Raw genomic sequence first — 19905 nt, forward strand, 5'->3', positions numbered from 1 at the left:
ATTTAAATAGGTTTTCCAATATTGTATTATTTTGTTTTAATATCAAAAATTAGAAATTGCTTTCATTATAAAAAAAATAGGAATCTCAAAGAAATAAAACGTATTTTAATGATATTTCCTTGTTTTGAAAAGTTATAATAATTGCTATATGAAACAGGATATCTAATCCGGACATAAATACCAGGACACCCATTTGGTTGTTGACTTAAATATTTGCAATCCGGCCGGTTTGGATTGGAGACACAAGTGTTTGGATTATCGATTGGCAACTTTGTATATGTCAATCATATTCTTTTAACGACAATTATGAGATTACCAATGGCTATACTGGCTAGTTCACTCTTGATAAGATGTGTGTGATGTCGTACGTATGGTATACTTAAACAACAGTTATCATGTTTTTAGGAGAGTTGAAGAGAGATCCAGTGCATAGTTGCACTTTTCACTGTGATTTCAGCTATTAATCTTATGTCAGACACCACTGGTTCATTTTAGTAGTATATCGAAGGTATAATTAACAGCTAGTTCTGACGTTTATTTAAGCGCTTGCGTAATAGTCATAACACCATATTTACAAAATTGTTTTGTAAGTCAACCTTTGAGCAAACAACCTGCAGTGTATATTTCCTACAAGATCTACACACATGCAAGGCAGAGATACGTTTACTTATTAAAAAATAATACAGATCATGCAAATAAAAAAAATAGTAAACGATTATTACAATCATTATACAAAAATAAAAAAATAAATTATAATTAGATTCATATAAGCTCATATCTGTAGACATTCTATCACATTTAGCCATATTCGTCAGGTTTGATACTTTCCATCCCTCTTTATGTGATAACACCCTCAAAGGGTAAAAATTAGAACGACCAATACACACACATTGTACAAACACGGGAACTGCCCTGTGTAGACTCGTGTTATAGGTTCATTATGTAGTGGGTCTGCCTGACACGACGTAACCACTGACAGACTTACGAAGAAGTATTGCGCAGATAGAGGTAGCACGAATATGTTGGATTTCAGTTTGCTCCTCAGCGCTAACCCTGTGACAGTGGCCATTGTTGTGATACTGTTGGTCCTGTTGGTCAGTCTGTCACTACAATGGCCGGCCAATGTCCCTCCTGGTCCTACTGGGTATCCTATCGTCGGATGTATACCTTTTTTGAAAAACAGAAACATACTGGAAGTATTTAGAGAACTCAGAGGGCAATATGGCGACGTATTTAGTTTGAAGTTGGGATCAAATCTCAACGTGGTCATCAATGGAAGCGAAGCATTGAAAGAAGCCTTTGTCAAACATGCAGATGTTTTCTCTGACCGACCCAAAAGCTTTATACAAAATAATGTCTTTCAAAATAAAGGTAAGAGCCTAATTTATTATTATTTTGCTTGGGTTCATTTTTGCTTATCATTAAACTAACAGCTAAAGTCAAGGGCAATCAAGGTCCCCGTAAGTTGAGAATAGCCAGAGTAACCGCAAAACACCGGTCGTTAATGACTTAAAACAGTCCATACGTGGGCTTCGAACAGGCAGGCCACTGGTTGATGGGTACTGGTAACATTGCCCCTACTATATTTCATCAATATGTGATGTATGCAATATGAAAATTTGTTACTCCTTAACACATTTGCTTTGAATGTCTCGTTATGTTATGTCAGCTAGGACCTTTCCTACACAATTGGGGGTGTCTTTAGAGAAAGACTAGGGAGTTACTCTGTAGGTATTTCTGAATACTTCTGACATAAATAAGACTTATTATAAGATTGCAATTGTTGCGAAAATAAGTCACTGGGACCATATACGCATTATAGCATACGTGTTGACTTTGAGATATATTGTATCAACTTCTTTCGTCTTTATCAATGATCCATTTATCAATTTCATTCTTAGGCATTGTCTTTTCCTCTGGCAGTTCTTGGAAAGATACCAGAACATTTTCATTGTCATCTTTACGGAATTTCGGATTCGGAAAAAGATCTTTGGAGTCGAGGATACAAGAAGAAATAACTGTTTATCTGGAAATCATTGAGAAACAAAATGGACAGCCGTATGATATGAAAACGATTACAACGTTAGCTATATCGAACATCATATGTAGCATTACGTTTGGTAATAGGTTCGAGTACAATGACGCAAAGTTTAAGAGACTCACGTCTCTCTTTGCTGAGAACCTTCGGTTAAACTCGGTCGGAGGAGCTATCCGATCTTTTCCGTTTTTGAGGTTCCTTCCCGGAGACTTCTTCAGTTTGAAAAAGGTAATGGCAAACTTCAAGGATATTAAAGGTTTTGTGGCGGAACAAATAAAAGAACATCGCAGCACACTAGAAGAAATTAACGTACGTGATTTCATGGATTCCTTTTTGGTAGAGCAAATGAAACATGGTGAGGAGGATCCAATATTTGATGGTAAGCTCTTACTACTTTTCATGATCTTACTAATTGGTCACTGACTAACCTGCATGTAAGAGATTAGAAATAATGTTTTAGTAAACATCTGAAAATACAAGAAGGTGTATTTGTAATATTTTGTTCTATTGCAATCGAAATAAAGATAACTAAATGACCATCCGAAGAAATAACGAATATCAGCTTTCGTAGACAAGATAAGTATATGTACTAGGCACAAGTATAGACACGATATACTTCATGGTTTTCTCCATATTTATGGCTGCAAGAGAATCTATGACATATTCATTTTCTTTTAACTTCTGTTTTCATTATGTTTTTAATTTATTTTTAATTTTAATCCAAAACAATTATCGCTACAGATATCCTTCCTGAAGACACATTGCAATTTCTATTTGTGTTTTCCTGTTTTTAGATGAGAATATAGCTATTACCGTCATGAACCTATTTGTGGCTGGAACTGACACCACATCTACCTCGATCCGATGGGCATTGCTTTACCTCATTCGTTATAAACCCATCCAGGATAGACTTCGACATGAGATAATGACAGTGGTCGGAACATCCAGACTTCCATCACTCGCCGACAAACCCGACATGCCCTACTATGAAGCGTTCATCACAGAAGTTCTCCGGCTGGGTGACATAGCTCCCCTTGCGGTGCCTCACGCGGCCAGGAAGGACATTCACTTCCGGAACATGGTCATTCCAAAAGGATCAATCATCATACCTAACCTCGACTCTGTATTGTCAGACCCCGAGTTATTTGAAAATCCTTATGAGTTTCAGCCTAAACGGTTTTTAGGAGAGAATGGAAAGCTTAATGGCAAAGAAAAGGCTGTCATTGCGTTTTCCTCGGGTAAAGCCTTTTTATTTTGTTTCTTAATCCTATTTAAATGTTTTAGTAATATAATTTTTTCATGCGCTCATTAGTTGTTAATATACCATATCAGCTTTGATATACAGACTAATTTCAATGATTAAAACGTTACTTACATTTTGGATTATTACAAAACCAAAAGAACCACACACAATGACGAAGACAAAACAATTTCTCAGACTGTCCATCTTACGTGTCACTGAAATAAACAGATGTGCAGCAAGTCAAGTGTTTGAAACATCCTATATTTAAGGCAATTCTATTTCAATGGCATATGTATTTGGGAGCACAGATATCAGTTACTCGTATAAGGCAATATGGATATTATTTTCAGAAACCATTTAAGAAAATAGTATCTACTGTTGGACTGAAGGAGATGGGAAGGCAATTGGAGGCACACTGCAGTCAATTTATGAATACAAATTGCAGAACAATCCAGATCGTTCAGTTATACAAACGTATTTCGTTAACGTTCCTGTATATGAAAAGTTCTGGTAACTCACAATTAATTGTATTGCATGTACCAAAATGGTATAATGTAATAAATCCTGTGAGATACTTTCTGTCTTTATACTCTCTTTATAAAAATATAAACTTCATGATTCACTTGCAGGTAGGCGAGCTTGTCTCGGAGAATCCCTGGCGAGGATGGAACTATTTCTGTTTATGACCGCACTACTCCAGAGGTTCGAGTTTCTCCCCGAGAGTCCAGACAAACTTCCGTCATTCGACGCCACTTTGGGAATTGTCCGGTCGCCAAAAGACTACATCTGTCGAGCTGTTAAACTTTAATGAAACAACCATCAGTTAATCGTGATTTTTATGAGTATATAAACCATTGTTGTTTCATTATTTAACAAATGAAAACACCAAAAAACAAATTTTAATGTCAAATGAAAAAAAATACATATGTTTATGTATACATTTAATTTATCATTGATGTTTTTAAAATTAAACATTATTTTTATTAAAGCTGACTAATAAAAATGATTTTTATATATGAAAATGAAAAGTTGTCATTTAACAGAAACATGAGGACATGTTTGAATGATACATCTTAGAGTTACACAAGGTATGGTTAATTATTAGATTGTATAAACATAAAATTCCGTCATTATAGTGTAATCGGCAATTTACATGCTACATATATGTAACTAGGCCTGCCGCTAGCGCTGTATCAATCGTCGTGTCAAACTTATATGTACTCTCGCCGGTTAATTTTAATGACCAGAAGGTTATTTTAGGCGCCAATTAAAAAAAAACACCAAAAAAAAAAAAACAGGAATCATTTGATTTTTTTCTGTGAGAGTGTTTGGAGGCTATGCAAAACGTTTTGAATGAAGATGAAGATAACAGAGTTTTTTTGTTGTAATTATTTTTTTTCAAAACAAAACTGAAAAATGTACCACGCGCACTATACGCACAAAAATACGGTATGTGTTTTGATGTTGTTTTTTGTGTGCGTGATAAAAATGTAATATATATATGTCTTGTCATATTTGTTTTTATGTTTCATGTATTTGTAAATATGTTATATGCAACAAATAGAAAAAGTACAAATATGTATAAAAAACAAATTGTTTACATGCGTTTAAAATTCGATGATTTATCATGCAAATGAACAATTTATAAACTGTAATCAAGTGTTGTTTTGAGATCATCAAGTGTTAATGTATCTGTGCCATATATAGCAAACACACAATATAAATTCAATATAAATTAAACAAATTTATTGATAACACATATTTGTATTAGTTTGTCTTATATCTTTTACAATGATCACTACAACATCCTCGGTTTATCACAAAATATACTCACATTAGTATATTAGTATTAGTCTATGTTTACTTTTGATCACATTCATTTGAATTTAGTAATTGTCTCGTCTTTTGAAAAAACTTTCTCAAACTCTTTGTAATGATATCCTGATATGGTCAACAAATAGGACACGGAATGTATGCAAATTTATCCAATCAAATCGTACATGGCCTGTAATGACCTTATCGTCTGCGTATTAGCTGCGTGACTTGACGCGGGATTGCGTGATGTGTCCCTACCCACAATAGTACCGTTAGTTTTCATCCCCCAAAACAAATTCAAAGAAACGTGCTGTGAATGTCTGTATGTTTTGGGAGGCTGCGGTATATTCGTGCTGTGTCTCCTTTTATAATGGAACTCTAGCCATTTTAGTGCTGTCTTTCTGAATTATGCGACAAAAGACATCCATGACTTGCAATACGCCGTTTCCGGAATACAATATTCAGTCACTTTAGTCATGTGACTTTCATCACCACGTGACTTTATTTAGGGCACATTTGAAACAAAATGGCGGCATATAGAATGATTTATCACGAGTGGAAAATTACACATTACGACAAAACACTTAACATTGATTGAAAATATATTGTATCAAATATAATCTAAATATGCATGAAAAATGAATGACATGTAAGTTACGGCATCAAATGGAGCTGTCGTCCAACAGTTGGAAATCAACGGTATCTGGCGTCTAACTCAAAAATTTCATAACTTACCTGGGTAGTTTCTTACAAAAATCAGTAACAAATAAGAAACACAAAACATAATAATTGATCTTAGTTTCGTTATCGAGCAAGTATTACCGACAATGACCGTTACTCGCACATTGGTATTCTCTGCCTATAAGTATCACCGCCATGACGGAAAAATGTGGCCTAAAATTTTCACGGTCGCATGACCAAATCAACATTTTCTATCTCCTTCCCAGAAGAGTTCTTTGTATCCCGGACTCGGCGTATTTGATAATTTATAAATTACAATCAACTGTTTGTATCATCGTGTGTTAATATGTCGGCGCTAGAGCGAACACGCCATGTTTGTCACTTGAACTATTCCGAATTTGGTATTTTATATTTTTGGTAGGTATTGATTTTGACGTCATATGTTTGCAAGCGTAAGGTCATATGTTTCGGAGAAAACGACGTGAATTGCGCTCACAAAATAATGACGTAACAATCGATACCTACCCAAAGGGATAAAGCTACTTCAAGTCACACTATAAGTAACTATCAACAAAAAGTCAAATTAGATTCGACCCCGATATTGTTAGTAATAGTAGATGTAGTTGAAATTAAGCTATATTGAAGAATATTCATCAGGATTTCTGAATAACTTTGGCACAGCAGTTTTAAAAGTCAATACTTGTAAACATACTTTCATTTTAAACTGGTCGCCATAAAATTTATGAGTATTGACGAACGGAAGTCGGAAAGTTCAAGACCCGTTTTGAGGGTTCAAACAGACGATACGTAGTTAAGGTAGTCACATGACGTTCTTGGCAATGAAGCTACAATGTCGTCTAATTTCGGTTTGTTTGACTAAATGGGACCCATCTAGCGATATTCAATATTTATTTGATTTTTATCAAAACATTCCAGATCATTATCACTCATCTTGACTTCGATTTGGTCCTGTCTCTGCATGATTTACAACAGGGTTTGTTTTCAACATTCTTCTAAATTATAGAAAAAAAAATAAGACAAAAACGGATAATGGGACTTTAATTTGCATGAATACAACTTCCTTGGTGTTATTTTCGCGAAAGATACACTTTCAGACACTTTCAAGCGTAATTTCCAAGCTCGCGTACATTTCCATGTTAACAGTATGTAAGGTTTATGTGCTATTTCTTAACAGTGTGTGATAGATTGTCATTAGGTCTTTCCCACTTACGAACAGTTAAAAAATGTGATCTTACCTTTTCTTTTGTAATGAAACATTTTGTATACATCCATCCGTTCGATCGGGAGGAGGGGGGGGGGGTGCATACACTATTCTGTGTGTTTGAAATTTTCCTTTTACCTAATTGTTGAACTCAATGAAGTCAATATTTTCTTGTATCAAACTTTTTTTTTATTATTATTCTTTAACTAAATTTTATCTATTCTACTTATACACATACACATACACAATATACAATATACACTTTTAACAAATGCATACAGTCCACACTTATCAATTATACGTTTACATGCAAGCAAACATGCAATAAACACTGTATATACATATATACATACATACATACAGACAGACAGACATACATACATGTAGTTCATACATATATCACAAAGAATTTTGTGATAAATTTTAAAGTGCTTTGAACTTGCGTTAATAGTTGCTAAATTTTAACATCAATTATCAGTTAATACTATTGTGTGTAATTTGACATTCCTAAGGTTATATTCTTGATCATATTTACGTTTGTGACATTTAAGATAAAACCCCATATGTGTGATAACTGTGTATATCCTCTGGCAATTTACTTAGTTCCATTCTATAACGTAACCGGATTAATGTCACGGCCATCCTAATTGCCTAAAGGACACTGACCACGGCTGATTAATCTGCCAATGAGCGATATCTGTCACTCATAATTCTGTAATTTTATTGTATGTACATTATCTAAGCATGAAATATTTTATTTGTAAAGCAGTTAGGTCTCCGACTTTGTACGGAACACATCGGTTATATTCTGGACACTCCAGAATAGCCATCCGTCAAGTCAAAGTTATCATCATTAAATTCCAAAGTTCAACTTCAACATTTTCTTTCGTTATCTTTACATCGTGACAAAACGTACGGAAGTTTCCGTATGTTAATTGGTGGAGATAATCCTGGTAGTACCCACTTCTACGCTGGGTACGCTTTCCCGAAACCTCAACTGCCAAGCAAGTATTTCCCGCGAGTGACTCAAAGAAGGACCAACTCTATTCGGAATCACACGGACTGGATTTTAACCAAGACTGTGTTCGCCATACTTTGGAGTTAACCAGGGTAACGTTTTGACTGTAACCATTCAGGATGGCATTATGCTATAGATGTGGAGGCCACTTCGCCCCAAACCATCCGATGTGTTGTCCAGCAAACGGATGTTACTGTTTCCGATGTGGAAACATTGGCCACTTTTCGAGAATGTGTTTTAATCGAACCGGACATTGTACTACAAGTGTTGGTACAACAGGATATTATCCCTGGACTAGTCAGCGACAACTGCCTATCCATCCTGTTCCTGTCCCGAAAAACTCTTCGGACAGTAAGTCCGTTATTCGCACTGCACCAAAGAAAAAGGCCAAGTCAACATCTAAACGGCGGCGAGATTCTGAACGTCTCAGGAAATTCCGAGAAACCAAAAAGGTATTGTGTATTTTTCCATTCAGTAACATTGAAAATAGTGAACTTCAAAACGATTTCCAGAAAGACTCTAACTACAGCAACCAGATAATTTCATTACAGTCAAAACTTGTTCGTACCAAAATTACCATCTCCAAAATATCAGAAAAGTGTGCAAAATTACAAAGATCAAACGAAATTCTAGAAGAGGAATGTGCGCGCGTCAAAAATGTGAATATAACCAATTATGTGTCTCAAATTAAGGAACTAGAAAAAGCATTGGACAACAGAAAGAAAATTATGAAAAGCAAAGACGAAACAATCAGTACATTACAAACAACCGCGAAAACAAAAAGAACAGACACAACGACAGATTGCGAATTTAAAGTTCAAAATTTCGGAGAAGGACGAGGAATTAAAACAGAAACAAAACAAAATCACAAGCCTCCAAAAACAACTTAGTTACTACAGCGCTCCAAATACTACCAGACCGAATACTTTTCCCGGACCACCAAACCAACCACAAAATAATTCACGACGCCAGCGACCACACATTTCCTATGAAAACCGAGCGAATAGACTCCATCAAAACAGAGGACAGTTTAATTAAGACGCGGGGACGCGTCTTTCCCGGAGCGGAAGGAAGTTATCACAAAGAATTTTGTGATAAATTTTAAAGTGCTTTGAACTTGCGTTAATAGTTGCTAAATTTTAACATCAATTATCAGTTAATACTATTGTGTGTAATTTGACATTCCTAAGGTTATATTCTTGATCATATTTACGTTTGTGACATTTAAGATAAAACCCCATATGTGTGATAACTGTGTATATCCTCTGGCAATTTACTTAGTTCCATTTTATAACGTAACCGGATTAATGTCACGGCCATCCTAATTGCCTAAAGGACACTGACCACGGCTGATTAATCTGCCAATGAGCGATATCTGTCAATCATAATTCTGTAATTTTATTGTATGTACATTATCTAAGCATGAAATATTTTATTTGTAAAGCAGTTAGGTCTCCGACTTTGTACGGAACACATCGGCTATATTCTGGACACTCCAGAATAGCCATCCGTCAAGTCAAAGTTATCATCATTAAATTCCAAAGTTCAACTTCAACATTTTCTTTCGTTATCTTTACATCGTGACAAAACGTACGGAAGTTTCCGTATGTTACATACATACATTAATACAAACATACGTACATACATAGACTCCCCTGACCAGTGCTCAAACAAAAAACACAGTTTTTGGCTGTTAAAATTGAAATAGTAAACAATAGTTCTCTATTTCTAAATACAGCAACAAAAATATTTTCTAAATCCACAACCTGTTCATATTCGACAAATAACTAGGTCATCTATTTCGTGGGTAATACACCGGAAATCATGGGTTAACACGCGTTTTTACGGCGCGGGAAGGGAACCAAAATTGATAAAATCACATTTTTCGTTATACATGCCAAAAACTTGTTTCAAGTGTTATTTTTCTTTAAAAATGAGGAGCGAAAAATGAAATAGGTGTTCGAGCACTGTCCTGTTCGACATACATACATACATACATACATACATACATACATACATACATACATACATACATACATACGTACGCACGCACGCACGCAACGTACGCACGCACGCACGCACGCACAGACAGACAGACAGACAGACAGACATTACTTTTCAATATAATTTGCATAGCTGATACTGTGTTTCATTCTCATTTTCTCATCACGGTGATTACTTTTCTTTTGATTTTTAATACTATATATCACATATCAATGACAATGTTGTATTACACATTTTCTAAAATTATCCTGCTTGAAGCATGCCTGTTTATATAAAGTACGTATCGAATGTAAATATATAGTTACAGGCCAAACATCTGACAAAATGATTCAAAAGTTCACCTTATATGGTAAAATATTTAATATAAGGTGTTTACGAGTTACGTCAAACTGAAATATGTTAATTTATTTCACAATTTCCTTTAGCATGCATGCCTGCTAAAAACAAAAGTCCACTGCATAGAGTGCATGTAGCAGGCTACACATATGACATATTATACAAAGTTTATTTCACAATTTCCTTTAGCACGCATGCCTGCTAACAAAAGTCCACTGCACTTAGTGCATGTAGCAGGCTACACTTGTGACATACTTATTCAAATATTCATTACTAGGGTATATTGTCACATATTTGGGAAACAATATCAATAGTTTCTACTGTTTTCTGTTTGGAATTGCAAAAAAGCAAGAGCTTATTTTTAAGTTGCTTCCTCAATTGTATTTTTGTTAACTCTGTGTTTGGAAGTCTGTTGTTATGTTTAATGTCATTTCTGCATTTCCATATTGTCCACTTCATGATACAAATAAAAGTGTTTATTAATAAAGCAAGTCTACTTTTACCAGGATAACCAAGAATAACAATTTCTTCTTTATCTAGTGTTCCTGAAATATATTCAGGTATTTTTCATTATGGTATCCAAAATAAGTTTTGTATAAGCACACCTGAAGAATAAATGTTATATATATTCGTTTTCGACTTTGCAGAAATGACATTTTCCATCTGAGTTACCGAATTTCATTATCTTCTTTTCAGTATATAAAAGTTGGTGTATACATTTCTATTGAAATTCTTTAATCTTAAGACATGTTAATATATTAAAACAATTTAACCTGATATCTTTCCATTGAAATTGTATTTGAGAAATTCTCCCATTTTATTTCAACATTGGGTCTAGTATTCCCGTTAAGTTTCATGCTTACTGATTAAGTTTTAGTTTTTTGTATTAGATTACTTAATTATTTCTATCAATAATATTCAATTCAGAATCCACAAAAATATTAGATTTTTCCTCATTTAAGATATCTTCCTCGCGTAATATTCGTTTATATTTCATTGGTATTGCACACTTCAATCTTGATACCTCTGAAATGCAGTTTCTTTTATCTCTTAGTTTCCCTTAAACATCTTGATCACTTTTGAACTGTTTCTGTGTGGAATCCCATACATCACCTATCGTATGTATTCCACTGCTTGAAAAGGAGTTAAAGAAAAGTGATTTTCTGTTAAAGACAACCATATGATGCCAAATAATTCTTGATTCAAAAGTTCCTGTATGCTTCTTGCATCATTAGATCTTAAAAGTGTGGACCATGCTGATAACGAGTTTTTGTAAAATTTAGAAATACTACTAAAGTTTAGCGAATTAGTGTCTGAGCATTTACACAGAAATAAATTGCTTCCAAACTTACTGTCTAATGATTGCAGCCAGTACTGACCATTTGCATTCCATGAAGTAATGGAAGTTTTAATGATTTTATGTAACAATTTTATTTGTTTACTCAATTTGAAAAAACTAACATCCATAACATCCATGCCTCCAATACACTTTGGAGAACGCATTACCTTTCTAGGAACATATCCTTCCCATTCCACAAAAATTCCAAATTCCTTTAAGTATTTATCAGGTATTCCACGAGCGTCTAATTCGTGGCCAATCTTAGATATAATAAGTGATTTGATAATAACATTTTTACCGAAAATAGACAGGTTTCTCGCTTTCCAAACGTGCATACAACTATTAATCCTATTTATTTCGTCCCTTCATATTGCGTCGTTACCTATTCCATGCCCAGGGTGAATACCTAGTGTTTTGATGTTAGATCGTGTTCAATTAATTGCTGTGAATATAGGTAGATTATTTTTTCCATCTTCCAAGATATATTCCAGTAGTTTTTTGTAGATTTACTTTTGAGCCTGATGAATTTTAACATTGTCCTATAATTTTAAACGATTCCGTAAATGATTTTTCATCTCTAAGAAACAATTGCGTATCATCAGCAAACATGTTAATTTTTGTTTCAATTAGACCTGGAAGTTTTAAGCCAATTATACTATTGCTTTTGCGAATTGAACATGCCAAAGGTTCTGCTTGAATATTGTACAAAATTGGTGCGATTGGACAGCCCTGTCTTACAGATCTTGAAATGCCAAAATATTCCGAGATAAAATCATTTGTCTTAATACATGTCTTCGCATTCACTAAAAACATTTGTACCCAACCCCGTAAATTTATTCCAAAACTAAATCGCTCGAGACATTTGTCTATCCATCCCCATTCAACCCTATCGAAAGCTTTTTGTTGATCTAGAAAGATAACAGACCCCTCTTCATTCTTTAAATCAGTATATTCAAATACATCCCATATCAATCTATTCGCGTCAGCAATGTTTCTTCCAGGAATGAAACCTTTTGATCCTGATGTATGATATCTGGAAGAACTTTCTTTATTCTATTGGCAAATGTTTTTGCAATTATCTTATAGTCAACATTTAACATCGTTAGTGGTCGCCAATTTTAAATATCTTCGCGCTCGCCCTTTTGTACAATAACGTTATTATTCCTTTAGTTTGTAATATTGATAATTCATTAGTATTACATATTTCATAAACTAGTTCAATAAATTCTTTTTTAATTATGTGCCAGTAACTCTGATAAAATTCTGAAACAATCCCATCTTCACCCAGGGATTTATTCTGTTTCATTTCACTGATACTCTTAAATATTTCATCTTCTCTCATCTCTTTATCCATACGCTTTTTTTTAATGTTTTTTGATCATCTGAATTTTTTTCTCTACATTAACTAAATGAATATCCGCAACATTTCTGTCCCATCCTTCCGATATAAAGAGTTGCTTATAAAATTTGTTCTCTTCTTTTTTGGTTAAGATTTATGTCATTTTTATAATCTCCTTCTGCGGTTTTAATTTTATGGCAAAGCTTTTCTTTAGCACGCTGTTTTTCTGGGTAAAAAAAAATGTTTTGTTGATCTATCATGCTCTTCGAACTCCTGCACTCTCGCTCTTACTCTTGGAGCCGCGGTGGCCGAGTGGTTAAGATGTCTCGACATATTACCACAAACCTTCCACCTCTGGGAAGCGGGTTCGAATCCCACGTGGGGCAGTTGCCAGGTACTGACCGTTGGCCGGTGGTTTTTCTCCGGGTACTCCGGCTTTCCTCCACCAACAAACCTGGCACGTCCTTACATGACCCTGGCTGTTAATAGGACGTAAAATAAACAAACCAAACCAAACTCTTACTCTTAGCCCTATTGCTATATTACTATAATGCTCTCTCAGAATGTTAGTTAGCATGTTGATTTTTTCATTGTCTGGGCTAGTCTTTGTTTATACATCCAATTCTTTTTCGATTTCATCAATATACCTGTCGGTCTTATTCAGGCACTTTGCAACAGAAATTGTTATTTCTTTCATCTTTATTTTTGATATGTCCCACTAGTCTTTCAAATTATAATATTCGTTCTTTTCTGAGTCCCAAAGTCTTGTAATGTATTTTTGAACATATCGTTTTTTATTGTATTAACGTTCATTAAAGTATATTATTGTTTTTGATTATTAGGTTGCATCAATTAATATCAACTTTCCATATAAAATAGTCTTGTTCACATTGTCTTTCTTATGAGAGATACAGAGTTTTTTGTTTGATAAGATGCATACAAATGACCTCAAACACTTTCCGTAAACAAGCAATCATTTCTATGATATTGTTAATGGAAAGTCAAAGAAGAGAAATGAATAATGGTTCTAAATATCGATTAATCACAATTTACTGGAAATTATTTTTCAGGTCGGCGAGTTTGTCTCGGAGAATCCCTGGCTAGGATGGAACTGTTTCTGTTTATGACGTCACTGCTCCAGAGGTTTGAGATTGTCCCCGAGAGTTCAGCCAAACTTCCATCATTTGACGCGACTTTAAGGCTATCTAGGGCCGCCAAAGACTATTGGTGCCGTGCTGTTAAACTTCTCTGAAATGTATTATAATTTATATATTATTAATATGACGTATGGTGCACAATTTTTAATTTTATAGTAATGCGTAATTTAAATGGAAAAGTAGCTTTGTTTGCGCGTAATATTCGTTTATATTTCATTGGTATTGCACACTTCAATCTTGATAACTCTGAAATGCAGTTTCTTTTATCTCTTAGTTTCCCATAAACACCTTGATCACTTTTGAACTGTTTCTTTGTGGAATCCCATACATCACCTATCGTATGTATCCCACTGCTTGAAAAGGAGTTAAAGAAAAGTGATTTTCTGTTAAAGACAACCATATGATGCCAAATAATTCTTGATTCAAAAGTTCCTGTATGCTTCTTGCATCATTAGATCTTAAAAGTGTGGACCATGCTGATAACAAGTTTTTATAAAATTAAGAAAATACGACTATAGTTTAGCGAATTAGTGTCCGAGCATTTACACAGAAAGAAATTGCTTCCAAACTTACTGTCTAATGATTGCAGCCAGTACTGACCATTTGCATTCCATGAAGTAATGGAAGTTTTAATGATTTTATGTAACAATTTTGTTTGTTTACTCAATTTGAAAAAACTAACATCCATAACATCCATGCCTCCAATACACTTTGGAGAACGCATTACCTTTCTAGGAACATATCCTGCCCATTCCACAAAAATTCCAAATTCCTTTAAGTATTTATCAGGTATTCCACGAGCGTCTAATTCGTGGCCAATCTTAGATATAATAAGTGATTTAATAATAACATTTTACCGAAGATAGACAGGTTTCTCGCTTTCCAAACGTGCATACAACTATTAATCCTATTTATTTCGTCCCTCCATATTGCGTCGTTACCTATTCCATGCCCAGGGTGAATACCTAGTGTTTTGATGTTAGATCGTGTCCAATTAATTGCTGTGAATATAGGTAGATAGGTCAACATTTAACATTTAACACAATTTTTAGTTTTATAGTAATGCGTAATTTAAATGGAAAAGTAGCTTTGTTTGCGCGTAATATGAAGTTTGTCAGCAAAACTATGACATCTATTTATATAGACCAAAGATTCCATACGAATATAGTTTAATTGTTAATAAGAATACAATGCCAACACCCTAGCTACCGTGATGAAGTACGTTAATATTAAGTTTGTCGATATTGTTTTGGAGTTATTGACGTAATTATCGTTGGGCAATTACCATGAGGTTTTTATGCAAATATGTTTTTTTTTTATGTTTCCGATCCCATCCTTCTCAACACGGGATAATGAAAAATAAAATGAAATAATTGATATTACAACAAAACCATTTAAAAACTATTTCAAACGAGATGAATGATTTAATTGAACTTTTTTATCCAAACTTAATTGGTGGATAGATCAGGAAAAAACATGACTTTATGTAAAATGATGCGTAATTTATAGGCGCAACACATTATTTTTTCAAAGTTAATCATTTATCTGGTGGCATTATTTCGACAAAATGATAAGTGAAAGCGAGGTGTCAATACCTAGCCATAAATGTAAATATATATAGAATAAGAGTACTGTAAGTAAATTGCATAGTCATTTGTGCTTGTTTTGACATACAGGTATTTCCCTACACATAATGTGTCATAAAGCCTTCTTAAAAAAAAAAAAAAAAAAAAATCGATCGATCGTAGTCAATATCATTTTTCGTCATAACAATACACAATATCGGTGAAGAAACAGCTCACCTGTCGCTGAACTCTTCTTCATTGTCAGCTATGGTGGTGGCGCCTCATGTATAGTCAGACTATTACTAAAACGTTAGCTAGCGTTGGATCGAGCTGCGTGATTGCTAATCGTAGTTATTATATATATGTACATGTAATTATAGTAACAACGGTTTTCCGTGCATACACCATATATTTTTGCTGTATATTGAACTTTAACACTGTGACAGTGACCATTGTTGTGGTACTGTTGATCCTGTTGGTCAGTCTGTCACTACAATGGCCGGCCAATGTCCCTCCTGGTCCTACTGGGTATCCTATCGTTGGATGTATACCTCTGTTAAGTCAGGGAAATGTTCTCGACGTGTTTAGGAATCTCAGACAGGGGTATGGTGACGTATACAGCTTGAAGATCGGACCGAATCTCACAGTGGTTATAAGTGGAATAGAAGCATTGAAAGAGGCATGTATCAAACAAGCAGACGACTTTTCTGACAGACCTTATAGTTATATATCAGACGTGATAGTATAATGTAGGGATAAGTTTATGTTTTATTATTTACCTGTATTAGGCTAATCCTGATTGTCAAATGATATATTCCTTTATATGTGATTTTGTTATAGTTGTCCAATTGTGTCTAGGTGGGTGCACTTATATGTAAGCGGCACTAGTACATTGCATTTGTAATATAAGGTAAATATAGATTAATCATCATCATCATAAATTTGCGTTATCACGACGAAAGTGATTTTTAAAATGATATTATTGAAAAAAAAGAGTGATACTTTTACACTTGTTATATGGTTTCATTCTTGAATCGAAAATGAAATTTAAAAGATTCTCTATAAGCCCGACATCAAGTGGTAGTCTATCCAAATAGTCGTTTGGCCATTATCTATCGTTCGTCCGCCAGTCATTCTGTCGTCCGTCTGCAGTAAATCTATTAGTCTGCCATTGAACAATTCATATGATCCCTATTTCACAGAAATCGCTCAATGGGTCTTTCCTCTATACCATTTTGTGGCACCTGCTGACAATAGTTGTATATATTGCAGTTTTTGGAGTGATCAGAAATCAATATTACAGACAGGCGAATGTGGAAACTTTTACAACGCTTGATTTTTTTACAGCTTTTTGTCAAAAAAAGAATTGAAAATGTCTTTCTCATTAACCACCTGTAAGTTCCAAGGTGTGCAAATTGCATTTAAGAACGGTTGGCTATCTGATTTTGACAGCTATGTCATACAGCTACATGTATATAATAGAACCTAACAAAAGGAAGCGAAACCTAGGCCATTCGATGGTGGACAAAAATATCTCTTCTGAGATATCTTGTTCTGGTAATTTTGATATTTATGCGCAGCATGTAATCAACCTTTTAATGCATGCCGGACAAAAGTAGAAACAAAATCAGTATTTGGTTTTACATGGCAAATCTATGCGTATCGTGTTTGAACAATGATACATGGATATATATCATCTTATCAATAAACTTTAAACCTATTAGTTACACTGTATTGCTGTAGCAGTAACGAGAAAAACAGAAATATAAATGTCAAGAACTAGGTTTTTCAACTTTACCAATGACAGTGTTAAATTCATATATTAATAGGTATCGCTAGTACCTCTGGAGCGCATTAGAAGCATACAAGGACATTTACTTTATCATCTCTACGGAATTTCGGGTTCGGAAAAAGATCTTTGGAGTCGAGGATCGAAGAGGAAATAACTGCTTATCTGGAAATAATTGAGAAACAAAATGGAGAGCCGTACGACATGAAGGAGATGACAGTGTTAGCCGTATCGAATGTCATTTGTAGGATTGCATTTGGCAATAGGTTTGATCACACTGATGCAAAGTTTCAGAGACTAACCTCCCTTTTTGCTGACAACTTCCGGTTAAATACAGTAGCAAGTGCTGTTCGATCCCATCAGGCCTTGAGATACCTGCCCGGAGATATGTTCAACTTGAAAAAGTTATCAAAAAACTTCTTAGATATTACGGGATATGTCGCAGAACAAATAGAAGAACATCGGAAAACAATGGATGACGAAAGTTTACGTGATTTTATAGATGCCTTTCTGGTAGAGCAAAAGAAACACGAAGAAGGTTATCCGCTATATGAAGGTAAGAAGTAAACAAATTCAGATTATCGAATAGAAAATTCAGTCAAACCTGTCTTGCGACAACTTCTGTATAAAGACCGATTTCAAGACAATTTGAAGATTCGTTGCATTGTAAACTCGCACTCCAGTTGCTATGGGCAATCGATAGAATTTTAAACACTTTAAAGCTCTCCACCATATATAGACATTAAGTGTAAACTATTTCGTTTCCCGTGCGATTAAATCTCTCAGATTTGGCGGTCACACTTAGAAAATAAGTTTCCACAATAACAATTAACAATTAAAGCCTTTTCAAGATGCTCCTCCGACGACAGAGCATACACAGTAATTTTCATATGATCAATAACTGATGATTAATCGTGTATTTATGAGTCTTGAAAACCCAAAATATTTTTTTTTGCATTTGATGCATGATCAATCAGTACCTCATTACGTATAAGGCATTCTGCCATATACTTTTGTTCGGGCCGCAATTGATTATTTTTAATATTTTATATTGAAGTAAAAAAACAAAACTCACACTTTGCAATGATGGTAATAGTGTAAAGTAAGTAACTTTTGTAACTATTAAAGAAAATACTAATCAGCGTGTTTCAGGTTTTGACAAAGAAACAAATTTTCAGCATCTTTAACTGTATGTTACGAAACTAATTTTGCGTTATAGTATTTAACGATGCTCCACCGCCGACAGAGCATAAATGATATTCATCATTTGAACAATAATTGGTGTTTAATCGTGTGTATATATATGTCTAATTAGCGCAAAAAAATAATATAAAATAATTTGTTTTGCCTTTGGTGCATGCGCAATCAGTACTTCATTCCATATATGATGTAGTGCCACGGATTTTTTTCGGGATGCAATTAATTATTTTTTTTTATATTCTTAACTTGTAAATTTTAAAGGTCAAACTTTTCAATAGTGGTTATGGTGTAAAGTAAGTAGTTTTTGTAACTGAAGAAAAAAACTAAATCATCTGCTCCTGTTTTTGATAGTGAAAAAATACCATTTGTCAGCGGTGGAGCATCTTTAAGAAACAGAAAACTTAATTATCTACGTAGTTGGATTAAAATTACTTATAAAATTTAATGACTAAATGAACAAGTATTATTTTTACAGGTCGGCGAATTTGTCTCGGAGAATCCCTAGCGAAGATGGAATTATTTCTGTTCATGACGTCACTGATTCAAAGGTTTGAGTTTTTGCCCGAGAATCCAGACAAACTGCCATCATTTGACGCGACTTTGGGACTGGCAAGAGCAGCAAAGGACTACAGCTGTCGTGCTGTTAAAATTCAGTGACACACCAATAAATCAGTCAATATTGTCATGAATGTACCTACACACATGAGATATATGTATATACATAGATCTATATGTAAAAATGCTATATACATTAAAATGCATTTATTCTAGTGATAGAACAAAAGAAAACATATTCAGTGACTCCTTACAAAAGTATGAAACATTTACCACATACCACACTTACCCTTGAGTAGTTATTGTGTTACATAGGCTGAGAATTTATACGGTCTCAGGATAATATGGCGTAAAGCAGATGACGGTGACGATATTTCCTTTAAGTCCACCGGCTGTATCTTGTCTTTCTGACCAATATATACACGAGAGGGGGAATATACTCCCACAGAGAATTAATTCCCAACTCTCTACGTCTCAGATAGGTAGTTGGAATGTACTCACTGTTTGCTTGTTTAACATACATTGCTGGTAAATTATATTTAAAGAGAATATAGAGAATAAACGTGGATAATGTATATTTTTTATAAAAAATGTTGTTTTCTTG

General features: G+C 34.3%; 1 protein-coding gene and 1 pseudogene across 1 annotated transcript; both read left to right on the plus strand.

Annotated features, from left to right (window-relative positions):
• Positions 1–889: 889 nt before the first annotated feature.
• On the plus strand, positions 890–4295 carry LOC138327742 (cytochrome P450 2E1-like). Its single transcript, XM_069274081.1, has 4 exons — positions 890–1371; positions 1902–2417; positions 2833–3276; positions 3911–4295. Exons 1-4 carry the CDS (start codon positions 1020–1022, stop codon positions 4087–4089), a joined length of 1491 nt encoding a protein of 496 aa, XP_069130182.1. The 5' UTR covers positions 890–1019; the 3' UTR covers positions 4090–4295.
• A 3841-nt stretch (positions 4296–8136) lies between these two features.
• LOC138327056 (cytochrome P450 2B1-like) lies at positions 8137–18113 on the plus strand (annotated as a pseudogene).
• Positions 18114–19905: the final 1792 nt, after the last annotated feature.

This window comes from Argopecten irradians, chromosome 7, assembly GCF_041381155.1.
Source record: "Argopecten irradians isolate NY chromosome 7, Ai_NY, whole genome shotgun sequence".
Lineage (NCBI taxonomy): Eukaryota > Metazoa > Mollusca > Bivalvia > Pectinida > Pectinidae > Argopecten > Argopecten irradians.